This window comes from Trachypithecus francoisi, unplaced genomic scaffold, assembly GCF_009764315.1.
Source record: "Trachypithecus francoisi isolate TF-2019V2 unplaced genomic scaffold, Tfra_2.0 Lachesis_group20, whole genome shotgun sequence".
NCBI classification, from domain to species: Eukaryota; Metazoa; Chordata; class Mammalia; order Primates; family Cercopithecidae; genus Trachypithecus; species Trachypithecus francoisi.
In genome coordinates this window covers 64824275-64847964 of record NW_022681466.1, presented here as the reverse complement: position 1 = coordinate 64847964, position 23690 = coordinate 64824275, and the positions used below count along the sequence as shown (strand labels likewise).

The following is a 23690-nucleotide window of genomic DNA, read 5'->3' as shown; positions in this document are numbered from 1 at the left end:
CAACACCTGGAGGCCTCTGAGATGAGTGGGAGCTGGGAGGAAAGCACTGGGTGTGTGTCCCACAGGAAACATGACAGAGTGTCCTGGCCACTTTGGCCACATTGAACTGGCCAAGCCTGTGTTTCACGTGGGCTTCCTGGTGAAGACAATGAAAGTTTTGCGCTGTGTCTGCTTCTTCTGCTCCAAACTGCTTGTGGACTCTGTGAGTGGGGAACAGGCTCTGGTCTGGGTGGGGGGCTGCTTGGTAGGGGGCAGGGGGGACAGCTTCAACTGACCCTGCTCTGCCCTGTCCCCAGAACAACCCAAAGATCAAGGACATCCTGTCTAAGTCCAAGGGACAGCCCAAGAAGCGGCTCACACATGTCTACGACCTTTGCAAGGGCAAAAACATCTGCGAGGGTGGGGAGGAGATGGATAACAAGTTTGGTGTGGAACAACCTGAGGGTGACGAGGATCTGACCAAAGAAAAGGTGGCTGGGACTGGCAGAGACTTTTGGGAAGGAGGGGTCCGAGGCCCGGAGGGAGGAAACTGGAAGGGAAGGATGCGGCGGAACAGGAGGGGCTGGCCTGGTGTGGAGGGAAATGACCCAAGCTCTGGACTCTGATGGTCCCTGTCTCTCCTTGGAAGGGCCATGGTGGCTGTGGGCGGTACCAGCCCAGGATCCGGCGTTCTGGCCTAGAGCTGTATGCGGAATGGAAGCACGTTAATGAGGACTCTCAGGAGAAGAAGATCCTGCTGAGTCCAGAGCGAGTGCATGAGATCTTCAAACGCATCTCAGATGAGGAGTGTTTTGTGCTGGGCATGGAGCCCCGCTATGCACGGCCAGAGTGGATGATTGTCACAGTGCTGCCTGTGCCCCCACTCTCCGTGCGGCCTGCTGTTGTGATGCAGGGCTCTGCCCGTAACCAGGTCAGTGGCTCCAGGGCTCTACCTGTTAGCTGGAGGGTGAGAGGTCTAAAGGGAGGAAGCGCTGTAGGTGGGGCTGGGGTGTGCCTGGGGGATGGATGGATGGACCTGGGTTTGAAAATCCCCTGCCACTTACTAGCTGTATGATCTTTAATGAATCCCTTCACGTGGTTAAAGGCCACAAAGGTGTTTCTGAGTCTATAAATGATAGTGGGCAGTCCTGCCTCCCGGGGCATGTGAGGATGAGAGCTGTGCTGTGTGCCTGGCACATGCCTGCCAAGCGCTGGCAGTGGTGGCTGGACCATGATGATTCTGACTTCCTGCCTCAGGATGACCTGACTCACAAACTGGCTGACATCGTGAAGATCAACAATCAGCTACGGCGCAATGAGCAGAACGGCGCTGCGGCCCATGTCATCGCAGAGGATGTGAAGCTCCTCCAGTTCCATGTGGCCACCATGGTGGACAATGAGCTGCCTGGCTTGCCCCGTGTGAGTCAGCATGCTCCCCACCCCTCTGTGGGTTGGAGCCAGGGTGGGGGCTAGCATGAGGCCTCAGAGCTCTGGAAGCGGGCCCAGTGCTGACTTTCTGGGTTGCCCCCACCCTGTGTTTTTTCCTCACAGGCCATGCAGAAGTCTGGGCGTCCCCTCAAGTCCCTGAAACAGCGGTTGAAGGGCAAGGAAGGCCGTGTGCGAGGGAACCTGATGGGCAAACGAGTGGACTTCTCGGCCCGCACTGTCATCACCCCCGACCCCAACCTCTCCATTGACCAGGTCGGCGTGCCCCGCTCCATTGCCGCCAACATGACCTTTGCGGAGATTGTCACCCCTTTCAACATTGACAGGTGTGTCTCCGTTGGAAAGCCCTTCCCAGAATGGCTAGGGAAGACATGGCCTCAGTGGCAAGGCTTCGAGAGTCTGCTCATCCTACCTCGGGCGTGGGCTTGGAACGAGGAGGAGTTGAAGTTCTGAAGTTTAACTTTCACTCAGGGCTCTGGGGTGAGGGTGGCTGCAGGGGCTTTTTAGGAAGCATTGAGTTCATTGCACCTCTTTCCTTCCTAGACTTCAAGAACTAGTGCGCAGGGGGAACAGCCAGTACCCAGGGGCCAAGTACATCATCCGAGACAATGGCGATCGCATTGACTTGCGTTTCCACCCCAAGCCTAGTGATCTTCACCTGCAGACCGGCTATAAGGCACGTAGCAGGCCAGGGCCTCTCTCAGCCACCTGAACAGAAAGCTTTTCGAAATGGGGCAGGCTGGGATAGGCCATCTGAGTCTGTCTTGTTCATTGGGATCCAGACTTGACTGTCTTGTTTTTTTTTTTGGTTTTTTTTTTGGTTTTGGTTTTTGGAGACGGAGTCTCGCTCTGTCGCCCAGGCTGGAGTGCAGTGGCTGGATCTCAGCTCACTGCAAGCTCCGCCTCCCGGGTTCACGCCATTCTCCTGCCTCAGCCTCCGGAGTAGCTGGGACTACAGGCGCCCATCACCTCGCCCGGCTAGTTTTTTGTATTTTTTAATAGAGATGGGGTTTCACCGTGTTAGCCAGGATGGTCTCGATCTCCTGACCTTGTGATCCGCCCGTCTCAGCCTCCCAAAGTGCTGGGATTACAGGCTTGAGCCACCGTGCCCAGCCTGACTGTCTTGTTAAAGGCTACTGCTGCCTAGGTGTACAGGGAGCTGCTGGCCTCTGGCATTCAGGGTGGGGGTGGCATAAACCCAGGGGCAGCGTGCACATGGCAGGGAAGAGGGATCTGTGGAGCAACAGTGCAGAAGGCTTTATGTTCGAAATGTCTTTTTTCCCCGACTGAGTTCCTTGAGATTGGTGGATGCTGTGTATCATTCATCCCTGATAACCTGGTGTTTGGCCCGGGGCCTTGTCCAGAGGAGTGTTATTAAGTGTTTCAAGTGAATTAGCACCATGGTGTCATCTCTCAGTTTGCAAGGGACTTTATTTATTTAAGAAGAAGACAGCCTCGCTCTATCACCCAGGTTGGAGTGCAGAGTGCGGTGCTGTGATCTTGGCTCACTACAACCTCCACCTCCCAGGCTCCAGCGATTCTCCTGCCCCAGCCTCCCGAGTAGCTGGGATTACAGGCGCGTGCCACCACGCCCAGCTAGTTTTTGTATTTTTAGTGGAGACGGGGTTTTACCATGTTGACCAGGCTGGTCTCAAACTCCTGATTTTAAGTGACGTGCCTGCCTCAAGGGCCAGAGTGCTTGGATTATAGGCGTGAACCACCGCGCCTGACCTGCAAAGTATTTTAGGTCCATTGTCCTTTCATTCTTAGATACCTCCTTCACTGAGACTTTTTCCTTACCTCACCTCCCTAGGTGGAACGGCACATGTGTGATGGGGACATTGTTATCTTCAACCGGCAGCCAACTCTGCACAAAATGTCCATGATGGGGCATCGGGTCCGCATCCTCCCCTGGTCTACCTTTCGCTTGAATCTGAGGTCAGTCTCTGGCTGAGGGAAGCAGGTTGGAACTGGGGGGAGGCCGGTGGGGGGTGCCAGGCCGGGTGGCTCCTCGAGGTTTTGCTGCAGACATCTTCCCAACCCTGACTTTTCTCTTTCACTGTAGTGTGACAACTCCGTACAATGCAGACTTTGATGGGGATGAGATGAACTTGCACCTCCCACAGTCTCTGGAGACGCGGGCAGAGATCCAGGAGCTGGCCATGGTTCCTCGCATGATTGTCACCCCCCAGAGCAACCGGCCTGTCATGGGTATCGTGCAGGACACACTCACAGCAGTGCGCAAATTCACCAAGAGAGACGTCTTCCTGGAGCGGGTGTGTGGTCCAGATGGAAACCTGGCTCAAGTGGGCGGTGGGGCTCCTGGATGCAAGGTGGAGGCTGGGAGGAAGAGCTGTGTTTTTTTTTCTGACTTACCCAGCAGTGGTCTGTGAGATTGCCTTTTCTGATGGGCGAACCTCTGGGTTAGGAAAACTCAGAGGCCAAAAAGGTGTAAGGCATTAATTCCCCCATTTAATTCCTTAAAATTTCTTTTTCTTTTCTTTTTTTTTTTTTTTTTTTTTTTTTTGAGACAGAGTCTTGCTCTGTTGCCCAGGCTGGAGTGCAGTGGCGCGATCTCAGCTCACTGCAGGCTCCATCTCCTGGGTTCCCGCCATTCTCCTGCCTCAGCCTCCCGAGTAGCTGGGACTACAGGTGCCCGCCACCACGCCCGGCTAATTTTCTGTATTTTTTAGCGGAGACGGGGGTTTCACCGTGTTAGCCAGGATGGTCTCGATCTCCTGACCTCGTGATCCGCCTGCCTCGGCCTCCCAAAGTGCTGGGATTATGGGCATGAGCTACTGCGCCTGGCTAATTCTTTAAAATTTCATGTAATACCTGGTATTGTCTGTAAAGGAAAGGTAAATGGAAAAATAAGTAGGACCTTGTTAAAATTTTATTTTTCTATTGTAACTTTCACTTATTTTCTAATTATTAAAAGAAATTTATGCTTATTGTTAAAGAACAAAAACAAAAATTTCACTATTACAATGAATTTTTAACTAAAAGTTTTTGCAACTGGGCGACTCACACCTGTAATTCTAGCACTTTGGGAGGCCAAGGCAGGCACATCATTTGAGGCCAGGAGTTGGAGACAGCCCTGACCAACATGGAGAAACCTCATCTCTACCAACAATACAAAAATTAGCCGGACTGGTGGCAGGTGCCTGTAACCCCAGCTACTCGAGAGGCTGTGGCAGGAGAATTGCGTGACCCCAGGAGGCGGAGGTTGCAGTGAGACCTGATTGCACCATTGCCCTCCAGCCTGGGCAACAGAGTGCAAGACCCTGTCTCAAAAAAAATAAAAGTTTGGAAAAAACTTCTGTCATTTTTGCCTCCAAAATCTGGCTTTCTCCCTTGGGCAGGAAAACCTCCCCAACATTTCTCTCTCATCCCTGAGATGTGGAGCCTGCAGTCTGACTTCCTGTCTGCGTTACTGTTTGTCTCACAGGGTGAAGTGATGAACCTCCTGATGTTCCTGTCAACGTGGGATGGGAAGGTGCCACAGCCGGCCATCCTGAAGCCCCGGCCCCTGTGGACAGGCAAGCAGATCTTCTCCCTCATCATACCTGGTCACATCAATTGTATCCGTACCCACAGCACCCATCCCGATGATGAAGACAGTGGCCCTTACAAGCACATCTCTCCTGGGGACACCAAGGTAGGGCCTGGCTTGTGGCTGTGTGAGGACAGAATCTGGACACGGGAGCCAGCACCAGAGCGGGGGACCTGAGTGGGTGCCTTGTCCTTAGGTGGTGGTGGAGAACGGGGAGCTGATCATGGGCATCCTGTGTAAGAAGTCTCTGGGCACGTCAGCTGGCTCCCTGGTCCACATATCCTACCTGGAGATGGGCCATGACATCACTCGCCTCTTCTACTCCAACATTCAGACTGTCATTAACAACTGGCTCCTCATCGAGGGTGAGCATGGAGCATGGAGTACCAGGACCTTTCTGTGAATTCTCTTAACTTCTTACTGTCCTTCCATCCCTTTCTTTCCTCCTTGGATTTGGTGTCCCCTGCTTCTACTGTTGGCTATAATTCCATTCCATGTTTCTTAGAGGTCCAAAGGGGTTTGCTGATGCCTTTCCCTGTCTCTAGGTCATACCATTGGCATTGGGGACTCCATTGCTGATTCTAAGACTTACCAGGACATTCAGAACACTATTAAGAAGGCTAAGCAGGATGTAATAGAGGTGAGAGGGAAGGCCACCAGAGACGGAATAAGGGGTTTCCAGGGACTTTGAAGTTAGCATCCTCAAGAGCAAAGGGAGTGTAAAGTGAGAGGGAAGGGGCGGGGAGTAGGGATAGATGTCTCACCAAGAGCTCTGCCTCCAGGTCATCGAGAAGGCACACAACAACGAGCTGGAGCCCACCCCAGGGAACACTCTGCGGCAGACCTTTGAGAATCAGGTGAACCGCATTCTTAATGATGCCCGAGACAAGACTGGCTCCTCTGCTCAGAAATCCCTGTCTGAATACAACAACTTCAAGTCTATGGTCGTGTCTGGAGCTAAAGGTTCCAAGATTAACATCTCCCAGGTGAGGAGCATTGTCTTTCCACGTACGGGGCCACACTGAAGTTCGGGAGGAGGAAGGAAGGTGTTTGCATGTATTAGAGTCAGGAGGATCACGGGAGTTGGGAAGAAATCTTGGGAACTGTTATTCTTAAGGCAGAGGGAATTCAGTACACCCCAACTTTCTGTTCCCAGGTCATTGCTGTCGTCGGGCAGCAGAACGTGGAGGGCAAGCGGATTCCATTTGGCTTCAAGCACCGGACTCTGCCTCACTTCATCAAGGATGACTACGGGCCCGAGAGCCGTGGCTTTGTGGAGAACTCCTACCTAGCCGGCCTCACACCCACCGAGTTCTTTTTCCATGCCATGGGGGGTCGTGAGGGGCTCATTGACACGGCTGTCAAGACTGCTGAGACTGGTGAGGCTTTCCTTAGGGGTTTTCCTTGGGCTGTTACCAGGGACTGCTGCAGGCTGAGAAACCCGATAGGTGGGGAGTGGAAATGCTCAGGCTCCTATTCCCAGGGTATGATTCTGGCCCTTGTGGAAAGAGTAGAGACGCAAGAGTAGGCAAACACCCTTGTTTGGATTGCTGTTCAGCATTGCGCAGTACAGGGATAGAGCTTTCCGGGGCTCTGCTGGCCTGTCCCATGGGGGTGGTCCCTGCTGGGCTTTTTGTCCATCTAGTGGTAGACACTGAGTTTTCATTCAAAGGCCTTAAACAAGGGAGTACTAGCTGACTCTTTAGAGAATCAGGTAGGTTACGGCCCCAGCCTGGGTCTTTGGGCTTTGTCATCCCCTTTTTGCCTTGGGTCCTGCAACTGATTACTTCCCTCCAGGATACATCCAGCGGCGACTGATCAAGTCCATGGAGTCAGTGATGGTGAAGTATGATGCAACTGTGCGGAACTCCATCAACCAGGTGGTGCAGCTGCGCTACGGCGAAGACGGCCTGGCAGGCGAGAGCGTTGAGTTCCAGAACCTGGCTACGCTGAAACCTTCCAATAAGGCTTTTGAGAAGAAGTGAGGAGGCGGGCAGGCGGGTGGTTCTCGCCCCTGGGGCTCAGGCCTGAGTAGTAGGATTCCCATACCTATTCCAGAGAGATAGCCTGGTATGTGTCTTGCACTAGAGCTTACCTTTCAGCGTCCTTTTCCCACCTATCTGAAACAGCTGTGTGACACAGGGGAGGAGGTAGATGGAGGTGGATTTAAGATCAGTCCCCATTTTGTCCCTGCCGATATTATAAAGAAGATGCAGAGGGGTGGGCCTGTACTCAGGTCCCGCTGGCAGTCCTTGGGCCTGAATTTTTCTCTGTCCAAGATTCTTACCTCCAAACTACTGTACCTGGTCGGCTGTGCACGTTTGGGAACCTTAGAGCGCGTTTTGTGGGGACCAAAGTCCCAGAGCCTACCTGCCCACTGGCTACCCCTTGCACTTCCAGGTTCCGCTTTGATTATACCAATGAGAGAGCCCTGCGGCGCACTCTGCAGGAGGACCTGGTGAAAGACGTGCTGAGCAACGCACACATACAGAACGAGTTGGAGCGGGAATTTGAGCGGATGCGGGAGGATCGGGAGGTGCTCAGGGTCATCTTCCCAACTGGAGATAGCAAGGTGCGTGTGGGTGGGAAGTGCTAACACTAGCGATGTGCCTCCCTGGATGGCTGTCCCCAGACACAACCCTCCCTCCATTCCCTCCTCCCTCAGGTTGTCCTCCCCTGTAACCTGCTGCGAATGATCTGGAACGCTCAGAAAATCTTCCACATCAACCCACGCCTTCCCTCTGACCTGCACCCCATCAAAGTGGTGGAGGGTGAGTACCTGCTTAGGGGTCTCCCAGCCAGGCTAGGGGATAGGAGACTGCTGGGCCCTGGTCTGATGATCTCCTCGCCTCTAATTGGTCCCCAGGAGTCAAGGAATTGAGCAAGAAGCTGGTGATTGTGAATGGGGATGACCCACTAAGTCGGCAGGCCCAGGAAAATGCCACGCTGCTCTTCAACATCCACCTGCGGTCCACGTTGTGTTCCCGCCGCATGGCGGAGGAGTTTCGGCTCAGTGGGGAGGCCTTCGACTGGCTGCTTGGGGAGATTGAGTCCAAGTTCAACCAAGCTATTGTGAGTGTTGTTTTCCTCCTTTTACTTGTTGACTTCTGTGGTTTCCAAGAAGAGCCCACTTTGTCCACAATCATGTAATGATAGTTGTCATTTATGGAGAGACTACTGTGTACCTTACCAAGTCCTGTGTTTGGGCCATTATCCCTTTGTACCATCATGGCTTTAAAACACCCCTAGCGGGGGAGGGTTTGTTAGTCCCACGTTGCAGAGAAAAACTGAGACTTGGGCTGGACGCGGTGGCTCACGCCTGTAATCCCAGCACTTTGGGAGGCTGAGGTGGGCGGATCGCAAAGTCAAGAGATGGAGACCATCCTGGCCAATATGGTGAAACCCCATCTCTACTAAAAATAGAAAAAATTAGCTGGGTGTAGTGGTGTGCGCCTGTAGTCCCAGCTACTCTCGGGAGGCTGAGGCAGGAGAATCACTTGAACTCTTGGAGGCGGAGGTTGCAGTGAGCTGAGATCATGCCACTGCACTCCGCTGGTGACAGAGCAAGGCTCCGTCAAAAAAAAAAAAAAAAAAACTGAGGCTTGGAGAGAGAGACTGGATTGTATGATGGTCATATAGGAAGTAAGTGGCGTGACTGGGATATGACATAGAATTTTATTTTTTTTCTTCCCTACACTCCTTGCTGTGTGCAGAGTCTAATTTAGATAAATTAGATAATTAGATAATTTAGATAAAGATAGGAAATTAGGGCTGGGTGTAATGGCTCACGCCCATAATCCCAGCACTTTGGGAGGCCGAGGTGGGCGGGTCAGGAGTTCGAGACCAGCCTAACCAACATGGTGAGACAATGGTGAAATACAAACATGGTGAAATACAAAAATGAGCCAGGTGTGGTGGCACGCACCTGTAATCCCAGCTACTCGGGACGCTGAGGCAGGAGAATCGCTTGAACCCAGGAGGTGGAGGTTGCAGTGAGCCAAGATTGCGTCTTTGCACTCCAGCCTGGGCAACAGAGCGAGAATCCATCTCAAAAAAAAAAAAAAAAGGAATAAATAGAAAAAAAGATTTATAGATATTGGAATATGCTTTCACTGGCTTTAAGGATTTTATAGGATAATAAGAGGGTAAAGCACTGTCATAGGTGTACCTCTGAACATGTATTAGGGAACACCATAGAACATGGCTAAAAGAAATTTAAAAAGACCTAAATGAAGCTGGGTGCGGTGGCCTACTCCTGTAATCCCAGCATTTTGGGAGACTGAGGTGGGCAGATCACCTGAGGTCAGGAATTCGAAACAGCCTGACCAACAGGAAGAAACCCCACCTTTACTAAAAATACAAAATTAGCTGGGAGTGGTGGCATATGCCTGTAATCCCAGCTGCTCGGGAGGCTGAGACAGGAGAATCACCTGAACCTGGGGGTGGAGGTTGCAGTGACCCAAGATTGCGCCATTGCACTCCAGCCTGGGCAACAAGAGTGAGGCTGTATTTAAAAAAAAAAAAAAAAAAAAAAAAACCCTAAATGAAAGACCTCTCGTGTTCATGGATTGGAAGACTTAATATTGTTGAATAGCATTACTTCCCAAAGCGAGCTGTATACATTCAATATAATCCCTATCAAAATTCCAACTGGTTTTTTTCACAGACATTTACAACTGGATGTTAAAAATCATATGGAAATGCAAAGGATATAGTATAGCCAAGACAATATTTAAAAGTAACAAAAGTTGGACAACTCACATTCCCTGATTTCAAAACTTACAACAGAGCTACAGTACGCAAGACAGCGTGCTTCTGTCATCAAGATACATATAAAGACTGATAGAGTAGAATTGAGAGTCCAGAAATAAACCCTCACATTTATGGTCACTTGATTTTTTGCAAGAGTCCCAATTTAATTAAATGGGGTAAGAATACTCTTTTTAGCAAATGCTGCTAGGGCAACTAGATATCCACATGCAGAAGAATGAAGTTGGATTCCTACCTCATACCATGTACAAAAGCTCTCTCAAAATGCCTAAATTCAAGAGCTGACACTATAAAACTCTTAAAAGGAAACTTGAATAAGTCTTCATGACTGTGGCTTAGGCAGTGAATTCTTAGGTATGACACCAAAAGCATAAGCATCCAAAGGAAAAAATAGATGAATTGGACTTCATCAAAATTGAAAACTTCATGGTTCATAGTACACTATCAAGAAAGTAAAAAGATAACAGAGAATGGGAGAAAATACTTGGAAGTCATCTGATAAGGGCCATACATACATAATATGTAAAGGACTATATAGCAAGTCAACAATAAAAAGTCTCAATGGATTTCAATACTTGTTTCCTGGGTGGGCGTGGTGGCTCATGCCTGTAATCCCAGTACTTTGGGAGGCTGAGGCGGGTGGATCACCTGAGGTCGGGAGTTTGAGACCAGCCTGACCAACATGGAGAAACCCCATCTCTACTAAAAATACAAAATTAGCCGGGCATGGTGGCGCATGCCTGTCATCCGAGTTACTCAGGAGGCTGAGGCAGGAGAATTGCTTGAACCTGGGAGGTGGAGGTTGCGGTCAGCCAAGATGGTGCTATTGCACTCCAGCCTGGGCAACAAGAGTGAGACTTCGGCCGGGCGCGGTGGCTCAAGCCTGTAATCCCAGCACTTTGGGAGGCCGAGACGGGCGGATCACAAGGTCAGGAGATCGAGACCATCCTGGCGAACACAGTGAAACCCCGTCTCTACTAAAAAATACAAAAAACTAGCCGGGCGAGGTGGTGGGCGCCTGTAGTCCCAGCTACTCGGGAGGCTGAGGCAGGAGAATGGCGTGAACCCGGGAGGCGGAGCTTGCAGTGAGCTGAGATCCGGCCACTGCACTCCAGCCTGGGTGGCAGAGCGAGACTCCGCCTCAAAAAAAAAAAAAAAAAAAAAAAAGAGTGAGACTTCATCTCAAAAATAATAGGCCGGGCGCTCAAGCCTGTAATCCCAGCACTTTGGGAGGCCGAGGCGGGCGGATCACAAGGTCAGGAGATCGAGACCATCCTGGCTAACACAGTGAAACCCCGTCTCTACTAAAAAATACAAAAAACTAGCCGGGCGAGGTGGCGGGCGCCTGTAGTCCCAGCTACTCAGAAGGCTGAGGCAGGAGAATGGCGTGAACCCGGGAGGCGGAGCTTGCAGTGAGCTGAGATCTGGCCAGTGCACTCCAGCTTGGGTGACAGAGCGAGACTCCGTCTCAAAAAATAATAATAATAATAATAAAAGGCCAGGCACGGTGGCTCACGCCTGTAATCCCAGCTTTGGGAGGCCAAAGGGGGTGGATCCACGAGGTCAGGAGATAAGAGACCATCCTGGTTAACATGGTGAAACCCCGTCTCTACTAAAAGAAAAATACAAAAAATTAGCCGGGCGTGGTGGCAGGTGCCTGTAGTCCCAGCTACTCGGGAGGCTGAGGCAGGAGAATGGTGTGAACCCAGGAGGCGGAAGTTGCAGTGAGCCGAGACCGCGCCACTGCACTCCAGCCTGGGCGACAGAGCAAGACTCTGTCTCAAAAAAATAATAATATAATAATAAAATTTAAAAACATGTTTCCCCGAAGAAGAGTACTACTTAATGTAAATGATCAGTAAGTGCCTGAAAAGATCTTCAGCATCATTAGCCATCAGGGATAATGCACATGAAACCAGAGCGATGTGCCGCTTCACATCCACTAGGGTGACTGTAATCCACACACAGATAATAACAAGTGTTGGCAAGGATGTGGAAAAATTAGAACCCTCATACATTGCTAGTAGAAAAGGGACAACTGCTTTAGGAAGTTAAACATAGAGTTACCATATGGCCCAGCAGTTTCATTCCTAGATATATATATATATATACACACACACACACATTCTCTCTCTCTCTCTCAAGAGAACAGAAAGCATATGGCCACACAAACATTTATACACAAATGTTCATATCAGTGTTACTGTAGTTAAGCAGTGAAAACAACTTAAGTGTCCACTGATGAATGTATAAGTAAAATGTGGTAGATCGTATATCCATTCAAGGGAACATCATTCAGCAATAAAAAGTAATGAACAGGCTGGATGTGGTGGCTCACGCCTGTAATCCCAGCACTTTGGGAGGCCGAGGCAGGCAGATCACTTGAGGTCAGGAGTTCCAGAACAGCCTGCCCAACGTGGTGAAACCTCATCTCTACCAAAAATAGGAAAATTAGCCAGGTGTGGTGGTACACGCTTGTTATCCCAGCTACTTGGGAGGCTAAGGCAGGAGGATCACTTGAACCTGGGCAGCAGAGGTTGCAGTGAGCTGAGTGAGATTGCATCACTGTACTCCAGCCTGGGCAACAGAGGGAGACCATCTCAAAAAAAAAAAATAACAGCCAAGCACAGTGGCTGATGTCTATAATCCTAGCTCTTTGGGAGGCTGAGGTAGGAAGATTGCTTGAGACCAAAAGTTCAAGACCACCCTTGGGCAACATGGCAAAACGCCATCTCTACAAAAAAATTTAGCCAGGTGTGGTGGAGTGCACCTGTAATCAGAGCTACTTGGGAGGCTGAGGTGGGAGGATCACCTGAGGCCAGGAGGTTGAGGCTGCATTAGTGAGCTGAGATCATGCTACTGTACTTCAGCCTGGGCAACAGAGTGAGACTCTAAGAAAAAAAAAGTAATGAGCTGTCAAGCCACAGAAAGACAGTGATAAGCCAGATGCGGTGGCTCGTAACTATAATCTTAACACTTTGGGAGGCCGAGGCAGGAGGTTCACCAGAGCCCAGGAGTTGGAGACCAGCCTGGGCAACATTAACGAAATCTTATTTCTACCAGTGATGAACCTTAAATGTATATTTACTTAGTGGAAGAAGTCTGAAAAAGATACTGTGTGATTACAGTTAAATTTCATATGTGACTATCTCATAAAACATATGGGGAGCTTCCTATTTAGCTGTTATAGAATGAATATTTACCCAGTAATTTTAATATAGGTTTAGAAATTTGGATCTTGGCCAGGTGCAGAGGCTCACACCTGTAATCCTAGCACTTTGGGAGGCCGGGCAGGTGGATCACTTGAGGTCGGGAGTTTGAGACCAGCCTGACCAACATGGTGAAACCCTGTCTCTACTAAAGATACAAAAAAATATTAGCTGGGTGTGGTGGCACACACCTGTAATCCCAGCTACTTGGGAGGCTGAGGCAGGAGAATTGCTTGAACCTGGGAGGCAGAAGTTGCAGTGAGCCAAGATTGCGCCATTGCACTCCAGCCTGGGGGACAGGGTGAGACTCCATCTCAGGGAAAAAAAAAAAAAAAAAGAAATTTGGATCTCAGATGGTATAGTAGCTTTCTTTGGATGTGCTGCATACCAGGTGCCAAATGGTATCCTATAAATGGAACCTCTTGTGTGAGGAAGGGGGTGATCAAATAGGAGTTTCTTTTTTTTCTTTTAGAGTTTGTCTGCCTTTTCCAAACTCATCTACCCATGTCCTTTAAGGTTACAGTTCTATCCCTGACTGTGATAAGCCAGATGCGGATCCACATCCTGCTCTCATTAACCGAAAGAGAGGCGTTGGCTTTGTCTGATGCTAGCTTTTCCTCTTTTCCTTAGGCCCATCCTGGGGAAATGGTGGGAGCTCTGGCTGCACAGTCCCTTGGAGAACCTGCCACCCAGATGACCTTGAATACCTTCCACTATGCTGGTGTGTCTGCCAAGAATGTGACGCTGGGTGTGCCCCGACTTAAGGAGCTCATCAACATTTCCAAGAAGCCAAAGACCCCTTCACTTACTGTCTTCTTGTTGGGCCAGTCTGCTCGAGATGCTGAGAGAGCCAAGGTGGGGATCCAGGGGTGCTGGGCTTCTTGGCAGGAAGAAAAGAACAACTCAACTGGGCACGGTGGCTCATGCCTGTCATCCCAGCACTTTGGGAGGCCAAGGCGGGTGGATCACCTGAGGTCAGGAGTTCAAGACCAACCTGGCCAATGTGGTGAAACCCCGTCTCTACTAAAAATACAAAAATTAGCTGGGCATGGTGGCACGTGCCTGTCATCCCAGCTTCTAGTAGGGGCTGAGGCAGGAGGATCGCTTGAACCTGGGAGGCAGAGGTTGCAGTGAGCTGAGATTGTGCCACTGCCCTCTAGCCTGGACAAGAGTGAGACTCCATCTCAAAAAAAAAAACAAAAGGAGAACTCTTCCCGTTGAAGAAAGGGTTTTGGATTCCCTTGATAAGTAAGGAGAGTTAGAAGAGGCCTTGAGAGCTACCGGGTCCCTGTGTCATGGACTTGGACTTTTGTCTGTTCCCAGGACATTCTGTGCCGCCTGGAGCATACAACGTTGAGGAAGGTGACTGCCAACACAGCCATCTACTATGACCCCAACCCCCAGAGCACGGTGGTGGCAGAGGATCAGGAGTGGGTGAATGTCTACTATGAAATGCCTGACTTTGATGTGGCCCGAATCTCCCCCTGGCTCTTGCGGGTGGAGCTGGATCGGAAGCACATGACTGATCGGAAGCTGACCATGGAGCAGATTGCTGAAAAGATCAATGCTGGTAAGCCTAGGAGGGCAGGCCTCGCTCAGGAGCCCCACTGTCTGTGCTACCACCTGTCGTGTTCACTGCACTTGAGCCCCTGAAGAGCTAGAGCTACCCACCCTCACCCCATCCACGTACCAGTTCCACCCATCCAAGGCATCCTCCAACTCTCCAGGTCCCCTCTGCACTCCCTTTCTCTTCTCAGTGTTCCCCCTTCCTCTTTCCGAGGGGTTCTATGAAAAAGGAAGTTTCAGGCCGGGCGCAGTGGCTCAAGCCTGTAATCCCAGCACTTTGGGAGGCCGAGACGGGCGGATCACGAGGTCAGGAGATCGAGACCATCCTGGCTAACACGGTGAAACCCCGTCTCTACTAAAAATACAAAAAAACTAGCCGGGCGAGGTAGCGGGCACCTGTAGTCCCAGCTACTCGGGAGGCTGAGGCAGGGGAATGACGTAAACCCGGGAGGCGGAGCTTGCAGTGAGCTGAGATCCGGCCACTACACTCCAGTCCGGGCGACAGAGCGAGACTCCGCCTCAAAAAAAAAAAAAAAAAAAAAGAGGAAGTTTCTGTGAGGAGGAGTGGGGAGCCAAAAGAGCCTTGCTCAGAGGGAGCTGGGAATGGACAGTGCCTGGGGCCAGTCCTGTTAGCTGCAGCCTTTCTCATGGTTCCTTGCCCCACCAGGTTTTGGTGATGACTTGAATTGCATCTTTAATGATGACAACGCAGAGAAGCTGGTGCTCCGTATTCGCATCATGAACAGCGATGAGAACAAGATGCAGGAGGTAATAGGGATCCAGGAAGAAGTTGATGTGTCAAGTGTGTAAAACAAACTCATGAATCATGTTAGGGACCAAAGAAAAGAAGATGCAGTCAGCACTGACGGGGGCTGGGCGCGGGGGCCAGGCCTGTAATCCCAGCATTGAGGGGGGCCGGGTGCAGGGGCCAGGCCTGTAATCCCAGCACTGAGTGGGACTGGGCGCGGGACCCCGGGCCTGTAATCCCAGCACTGAGGGTCGGCTGGGCACGGGGCCCAGGCCTGTAATCCCAGTACTGTGGGAGGCTGAGGCGGGCGGATCACCTGAGGTCAGGAGTTCAAGACCAGCCTGACCGACACGGAGAAATCCCATCTCGTGTTACTAAAAATACAAAATTAGCCATGGTGGTGCGTGCCTGTAATCCCAGCTACTCGGGAGACTGAGGCAGGAGAATGGCTTGAACCCGGGAGGCGGAGGTTGAGGTGAGCCAAGATCATGCCATTGCACTCCAGCGTGGGCAACAAGAGTGAAACTCCGTCTCAAACGATAGACATTGAGGGATGGATCGTACCCACCTAATTTCGGGATAGGGAATGGTGATGAGCAACGATTTTCAAAACCCACAGCACCGGCTGAGTAGATAAAACAGATGGTGTTGAAATAGGAGATAGGAGTGCCTCCCTGTTGCCCTGTCACCTGGCTTTCCTCCCCCGAGCCTCCTGCAGCTTGCTTTGCTTAGGGAATACAAACCCCAGCCCTGAGGCAGGGGCCAGACTTGGGGGCAGGTTGCATAGTAGGAATTGCTATGTCCTAGGGGAAGTTGTGTGACAGGCATAACAAGACTCATGAAAAGGCTGGATCAGTGACTTCACTCCTGGGCATGGCTCCTGAGATACTTGTTTAGCACATGTTGGTGCCTGGTGCTTTAGCAATAAAAACTGAAGAACTCAGGCCGGGCGTGGTGGCTCAGACTTGTAATCCCAGCACTTTGGGAGGCCGAGGCGGGCAGATTACCTGAGGTCAGGAGTTGGAGACCAGCTTGATGGACATGGAGAAACCCTGTCTCTACTGAAAATACAAAATTAGCCGGGTGTGGAAACGCATGCCTGTAATCCCAGCTACTCGGGGGGCTGAGGCAGGAGAACTGCTTGAACCTGGGAGGCGGAGGTTGCAGTGAGGCAAGATGGCACCATTGCACTCCAGCCTGGGCAACAAGAGTGAGACTCCATCTCAAAAAAAAAAAAAAAAAACGGAAGAACTCACTCACTACTGAACTGCTGTCAGAAAACAGTTATAGAAGCATTGATAGGTCTTGATGGAATACAGTATATGGCCATTAAGAGAGATCACTGTCATGCCAGCGGCAGCCTAGGTGAACACGCGGTTAAGTGCTAGAGCAGGGAATGGTGTGTGTTTGGGTACAGCGGTTGGAGGACTTGACACTTTCATGGAGCCCGCCTCTCGCTAGGCAGGACTGCACCAGAGTGGAAGTTGTATAGGTTGGTGGGATTTGGGTGCCTTTCCTTAGGCTGCTTTTAATATTGTAAAATCAGGATAAAAAGTCTCACTGGAGAATTGCTGGAACCTGGGAGGTAGAGGTTGTAGTGAGCCGAGATCATGCCATTGCACTCCAGCCCAGGCTGATAACAGCGAGACTCTGTCTCAAAAAAAAAAAAAAAACCTGTCTCACTGGAACGGTGAGGGGCAGAGCTTGGTGACTGACTTGTTAGGCCCTCAAGGAGGCTGTAGTTGGAGGTGAGAGCCGGGGAAGAGACCAGAGGATGCCGAGTGCTGACCTCACTCTCGCTGCAGGAGGAAGAGGTGGTGGATAAGATGGATGATGATGTCTTCCTGCGCTGCATTGAGTCCAACATGCTGACAGATATGACCCTGCAGGGCATTGAGCAGATCAGCAAGGTCAGCTGTCCCCTCCGCCACCGCCTTCCTCCTCCTGCTCCCCAACTCCCCGCCCTGCCCACCCTGAGCATGCTGTCTTTCCCACAGGTGTACATGCACTTGCCACAGACAGACAACAAGAAGAAAATCATCATCACGGAGGATGGGGAATTTAAGGCCCTGCAGGAGTGGATCCTGGAGACAGACGGCGTGAGCTTGATGCGGGTGCTGAGTGAGAAGGATGTGGACCCCGTGCGCACCACGTCCAATGACATCGTGGAGATCTTCACGGTGAGCCCTAGTATGCTGCCCAGCGGCTTTTCATGGATCTCTGGCTCTCAGGCCTCTCATTCTGTGCTGTCCACTCACAGGATTTCCTCAGGCTCAGACTTTTTCTGCCTGAATCCATTTCTGAGTGTGGGATGTCCTGGCTGCTGACCCCCTCCCTGGATCTGGGTGGTGGCAGAAACAGGAAAGAGAGCAGAGTTGCTCAGTCCTGACCCTCCCCTCTGCTTCCCTCCCCTGTGCCAGGTGCTGGGCATTGAAGCTGTGCGGAAGGCCCTGGAGCGGGAGCTGTACCACGTCATCTCGTTTGATGGCTCCTATGTCAATTACCGACACTTGGCTCTCTTGTGTGATACCATGACCTGTCGTGGCCATTTAATGGCCATCACCCGACATGGAGTCAACCGCCAGGACACAGGACCACTCATGAAGTGTTCCTTTGAGGAAACGGTAACAGTGGAATTTCTGAATAGGGCAGAAGGAGGGAGCAGTGTGGGAAGAAGGGCACCCACTTTGGGCGGCTGGGCTGTGGTGATGGGACAGCCAGGTGCTGTGTGTGGTGGGGGTCTCATGGGGCCTGTCTGCTCTGTTCAGGTGGACGTGCTTATGGAAGCAGCTGCACATGGCGAGAGCGACCCCATGAAGGGGGTCTCTGAGAATATCATGCTGGGCCAGCTGGCTCCAGCCGGCACTGGTTGCTTTGACCTACTGCTTGATGCAGAGAAGTGCAAGTATGGCATGGAGATCCCCACCAATATCCCCGGCCTGGGGGCTGCTGGACGTGAGTAGGAGGCCCTGGCTGCCCGGTACCTGCCTGCGTTGGCGAAGCAGTGGGGCAGGCTGTGGGTGGGAGGGTGTCGCTAGTCTGTTGTTGCTGTTCTTGCTCCTCACGATTTCCTGTGTGCCTCTTTGCAGCCACCGGCATGTTCTTTGGCTCAGCACCCAGTCCCATGGGTGGAATCTCTCCTGCCATGACGCCTTGGAACCAGGGTGCAACCCCTGCCTACGGCGCCTGGTCCCCCAGCGTTGGTGAGTAACCTGATCCAGGAAGAGAGCCCTCCAGGTGGTTCAGAGGTGGGTGAGCTGGGATCGTGAGCGGCAGCCGTTGTTGGAACTCCTGAAGGCCGCAGAGGGCTGGTGAAAGGTGGGCAGGAAGAATTGGAGGCATTTGATCTTCAACTCTGGCCTTAACTTGCTTTTCCCACTCTGTAGGGAGTGGAATGACCCCAGGGGCAGCTGGCTTCTCTCCCAGTGCTGCATCAGATGCCAGTGGCTTCAGCCCAGGTTACTCCCCTGCCTGGTCTCCCACACCGGGCTCTCCGGGGTCCCCGGGTCCCTCCAGCCCTTACATTCCTTCACCAGGTGAGTTGCCGCCATCTGTCGGGCCAGCTTTGCTTTCTCCTCGGTTCTGGGTGAGCTGTCCGTGGCTCATCTCCTTTGTTGGCTGTTTCCCCACAGGTGGTGCCATGTCTCCCAGCTACTCGCCAACGTCGCCTGCCTATGAGCCCCGCTCTCCTGGGGGCTACACACCCCAGAGTCCCTCTTATTCCCCCACTTCACCCTCCTACTCCCCTACCTCTCCATCATATTCTCCAACCAGTCCCAACTATAGTCCCACATCACCCAGCTACTCACCGACCTCTCCCAGCTACTCGCCCACCTCTCCCAGCTACTCACCCACCTCTCCCAGCTACTCACCCACCTCTCCCAGCTACTCGCCCACCTCTCCCAGCTACTCGCCCACTTCCCCTAGCTACTCGCCCACCTCTCCCAGCTACTCGCCGACGTCTCCCAGCTACTCACCGACATCTCCCAGCTACTCGCCAACTTCACCCAGCTATTCTCCCACTTCCCCCAGCTACTCACCAACCTCTCCAAGCTATTCACCCACCTCCCCCAGCTACTCACCCACTTCCCCAAGTTACTCACCCACCAGCCCGAACTATTCTCCAACCAGTCCCAATTACACCCCAACGTCACCCAGCTACAGCCCAACATCACCCAGCTATTCACCTACTAGTCCCAACTACACGCCTACCAGCCCTAACTACAGCCCAACCTCTCCAAGCTACTCTCCAACATCACCCAGTTATTCCCCGACCTCACCAAGTTACTCCCCTTCCAGCCCACGATACACACCACAGTCTCCAACCTATACCCCAAGCTCACCCAGCTACAGCCCCAGCTCGCCCAGCTACAGCCCAACCTCACCCAAGTACACCCCAACCAGTCCTTCCTACAGTCCCAGCTCCCCAGAGTATACCCCAACCTCCCCCAAGTACTCACCTACCAGTCCCAAATATTCACCCACCTCTCCCAAGTACTCTCCTACCAGTCCCACCTATTCACCCACCACCCCGAAATACTCCCCAACATCCCCTACTTATTCCCCAACCTCTCCAGTCTACACCCCAACCTCTCCCAAGTACTCACCTACTAGTCCCACTTACTCGCCCACTTCTCCCAAGTACTCACCCACCAGCCCCACCTACTCGCCCACCTCTCCCAAAGGCTCGACTTACTCTCCCACTTCCCCTGGTTACTCGCCCACCAGCCCCACCTACAGCCTCACCAGCCCGGCCATCAGCCCGGATGACAGTGATGAGGAGAACTGAAGGCTCGTGGGATGCGGCAGCAGGCTAGGGTCCAGGGCAACTTGCCCATGCTGCTGTGCAGTTCTTGCTTCCCTCGTGGGGTGTCACCCCCAGCCCAGCTCCCTTGTACATAAACGCCTTGTGGCAGAGCTGTTGGTGAACTTCTGGATCCCGTTTCTGATGCAGACTCGTCTCGTTCTCCACTCATGCTGTCAGAACCCACTGGCCCAGTGGTGTTCTCATTCCTACCCCACCCACCCCCTGCCTGTCCCCAAATTGAAGATCCTTCCTTGCCTGTGAGTGACTTGATGTGGGGGCGGGTAAAGGGCATTTTAACGTAGGGGTAGTTCCTGCTCTGAGTGGTTACAGCTGATCCTCGAGAAGAACAAAGCTAAAGCTGCCTTTTGTCTGTTATTTTATTTTTTTGAAGTTTAAATAAAGTTTACTAATTTTGACCAAAAGTATGACCATGGAGTGTTTCGTTGGGATTCAGGGGACCCACAGGCCCTGCCTCCTGCCTCGTGCCTTCTGCCTGGGCTGCTGCTTATCTGTTAAGGGGAGGGGACCTTCCAGTCACTGAGCCTGCGCACAGCCCCTGCTCTATGCTGAGTTTGTTGTAGTCACAACAGATGCAGCTCTTGTCCTGCATTAAGGTGATATTAGCTATAACAGCTTTTCAACCTGTTTTACTGATTGTCATAAATAATTTGGAAAAGTATAGAAAGGTATAATGCAGAGGGAGAAAAATGATCACCCTTAATCCCACCACTAGGAGGCATACTTTCTTTTGGTATTTTTTCCTACACTTAATTCTTGAGTCACTAACAAATGAACCAAAATGTACTTTTATTTTGGCCTCAAACCAAGAATGAAAAGATGATACAGATGCTGTAATACAGAAGCTGAAGTTAAAGGATTTGGGGGTAATACGCTGTTTTAGCTGGCCATTTTTTCCCCTTTCATTAGCACCTTAATGTGGGTATCAATGTTCTACATTTTCTGCAAGTCATTGCTGGTTTATTTTAGGTATTTTTATTTTATTTATTTTTGAGACAGAGTCTTGCTCTGTTGCCCAGGCTGGAGTGCAATGGCGCAGTCTCGGCACACTGCAACCTCTGCCTCCCAGGTTCAAGCAATTCTACCTCAGCCTCCCAAGTAGTTGGGATTACAGGCGCCCACCACCATGCCCAGCTACTTTTTGCATTTTTAATAGAGATGAGATTTCACCCTGTTGGCCAGGCTGGTCTCAAACTCCTGATTTGGGGTGAACCGCCCACCTCGGCCTCCCAAAGTTCTGGGATTACAGGCGTGAGCCACTGCACCTGGCCTATTTAGCCTTCCCCGTGACATCATTCCCCTTCTGCCTCAAGAACTTTCAGTATTTCTTATAGAGCAGCATTGCTGGTGATAAATGATCTTAGTTTTCTTTTTGTCTGGAAATGTCTATTTTGCCTTCATTCCTAAAGAATATGTTCGCTGGAGATAAGCTTCTGGTGTGACAGGTTTATTTTTTTCTTTTAGCACTTAAAAAAAATTTTTTTTTAAGTTTAGGAGCAGAGGTTTAATATGCAAAAGATAAAGGAGAACAGCTCTCTTCCTTGTGGGAGAGGGGCTTCTGAAAGGGAAGTCCCTAAGATGTCCTATCTTCCGGCCCTCACAGTTTCTAGTGAGAAGTTCACAGTCTTTGGGATCATTATTTCCTGTTATTTTTCTCTAAATGCTTTCAAGATTTTCTTTTTATCTTTGGTTCTTTGGTTTTTGACAGTTTGGCTTTGGTATTGGAGTTCTCCAGAGAAGCAGAACCACGGGGGGAGACAGATACGTCTCTTCTGTGCAAATAATCACATTACTTTTATATGTGATTATATATATACATATGTTTTTGTTTTTTCTATTGAGCTTCCCCACAGCAAAAATGAGGGGTTTTGTCATGGGAATTGGCTCAAACGATTACAGGGACCAAGAAGTTTCACAATCTACCATCTGTAATCTGGAGAACCAGGAAGCTGGTGGTGTAATTCAGTCTGAGTCCAAAGGCCTGAGAACTGGAGGTGGGGTGGTGGTGGTAGTGGTGGCAGTGGCAGTGGTGGTGCTGGTGTAAGTCCTAGAGTCTAAAGACCCAAGAATCGGGAGCTCCTAGGTCCAAAGGCAGGAGAAGTTGGATGTCTGAACTCAAGAAGAGGACTCACCCTTCCTCTTAACCTTTTTGTTCTTTCCAAGCCCTCACTTGATTGGACAATACACAACTACACTGGTGCAAGAGAACCTTACTCAGTCTACCGATTCAAATGCCGATCTCTTCAAGAAACAACTCTCCCCGACACACCCAGAAACAATGTTTTTCCAGCTCTCTGGGCGTTCCTTAACTCAGTCAAGTTGACGCATAACATTAACCATCACCGTGTGCCCAGGCATAGTTTTCTCATTTATCCTGTTTGGGTTTCCCTGAGATTTTTTGATTCTGTATAATTGTCTTCTAGCATATTTGGGAAGTTTTTAGACATTCTTTCAAATTTTTTTTCTGTCCTATTCTTTCCTTCTGAGAATTCAGTAGCATGCCTACTAGACTTTTTGATTTTACCCCCACAGATTTTTGAGGTTCTTAATCATTTTTGCAAATTTTTCTCTCATTCTTTTTTTTTGAGATGGAGTTTCACTTTTATTGCCCAGGCTGGAGTGCGATGGCGCGATCTTGGCTCACTGCAACCTCTGCCTCCTGGGTTCAAGCAAGTCTCCTGCCTCAGCCTCCCGACTAGCTGGGATTACAGGCATGCGCCACCACACCCAGCTAATTTTGTTTTTTTGTTGTTTTTTTTGTTTTTTTGTTTTGTAGAGACGGGGTTTCACCATGTTGGTCAGGCTGGTCTTGAACTCCTGACCTCAGGTGATCCACCCACCTCGGCCTCCCAAAGTGCTGGGATTACAGGTGTGAGCCACTGCGCCTGGTCTGGGGGGCACATTTTAATCAGCAAAATCAACAAAAACCTTAAAACTATGAAAAACATGTCATTAAGTAGATTGAAAATAGAAAACTAGAAGGCAGAGCACTGCCTTGTCAAACCTCAGTGGTGAATGTGTGCGTTGGATGACTCAGATTTTTCACCAGTTTGCTCATGTCTGCAAATGGCCACAAATACTGATTTTAAAGTTATAAATAAATTTTAGGAAGTAGGTGAATTTGCAAATATTAAATCCACAAACAATAAGAATCAACTGTATGGCCGGGCGCGGTGGCTCAAGCCTGTAATCCCAGCACTTTGGGAGGCCGAGACGGGCAGATCACGAGGTCAGGAGATCGAGACCATCCTGGCTAACACGGTGAAACCCCGTCTCTACTAAAAATACAAAAACTAGCCGGGCGAGGTGGCGGGCGCCTGTAGTCCCAGCTACTCGGGAGGCTGAGGCAGGAGAATGGCGTGAACCCGGGAGGCGGAGCTTGCAGTGAGCTGAGATCCAGCCACTGCACTCCAGCCTGGGCAACAGAGCAAGACTCCATCTCAAAAAAAAAAAAAGAATCAACTGTATGTATGTTTTTTCTCTTTCTCTCCCTCTCCATTTTTTCATTCATCCTGAGAATATATATATAATTTTTTTGAGACAGGTTTTCACTCTGTTGCCCAGGCTGGAGTGCAGTGGTGAAATCTCGGCTCA

The 23690-nt window shown here is 50.8% G+C and overlaps 1 protein-coding gene across 1 annotated transcript in view; it reads left to right on the top strand.

Annotated features, from left to right (window-relative positions):
• POLR2A (RNA polymerase II subunit A) overlaps positions 1 to 20500 on the top strand; it is a 34151-nt gene extending 13651 nt beyond the window's left edge. Inside the window, exons 3-29 of the mRNA XM_033184754.1 lie at positions 66 to 202; positions 297 to 470; positions 629 to 910; positions 1237 to 1398; positions 1531 to 1751; positions 1969 to 2101; positions 3239 to 3363; positions 3491 to 3701; positions 4874 to 5083; positions 5175 to 5343; positions 5524 to 5618; positions 5761 to 5964; positions 6135 to 6357; positions 6776 to 6959; positions 7379 to 7550; positions 7644 to 7749; positions 7845 to 8050; positions 13588 to 13812; positions 14281 to 14527; positions 15191 to 15291; positions 17077 to 17181; positions 17269 to 17451; positions 17692 to 17895; positions 18040 to 18226; positions 18361 to 18474; positions 18658 to 18807; positions 18904 to 20500. Of these exons, the coding sequence (XP_033040645.1) occupies positions 66 to 202; positions 297 to 470; positions 629 to 910; positions 1237 to 1398; positions 1531 to 1751; positions 1969 to 2101; positions 3239 to 3363; positions 3491 to 3701; positions 4874 to 5083; positions 5175 to 5343; positions 5524 to 5618; positions 5761 to 5964; positions 6135 to 6357; positions 6776 to 6959; positions 7379 to 7550; positions 7644 to 7749; positions 7845 to 8050; positions 13588 to 13812; positions 14281 to 14527; positions 15191 to 15291; positions 17077 to 17181; positions 17269 to 17451; positions 17692 to 17895; positions 18040 to 18226; positions 18361 to 18474; positions 18658 to 18807; positions 18904 to 20060 (5687 nt within the window). The 3' untranslated portion in view covers positions 20061 to 20500. The remainder of the gene's footprint in view (positions 1 to 65; positions 203 to 296; positions 471 to 628; positions 911 to 1236; positions 1399 to 1530; positions 1752 to 1968; positions 2102 to 3238; positions 3364 to 3490; positions 3702 to 4873; positions 5084 to 5174; positions 5344 to 5523; positions 5619 to 5760; positions 5965 to 6134; positions 6358 to 6775; positions 6960 to 7378; positions 7551 to 7643; positions 7750 to 7844; positions 8051 to 13587; positions 13813 to 14280; positions 14528 to 15190; positions 15292 to 17076; positions 17182 to 17268; positions 17452 to 17691; positions 17896 to 18039; positions 18227 to 18360; positions 18475 to 18657; positions 18808 to 18903) is intronic.
• Positions 20501 to 23690: the final 3190 nt, after the last annotated feature.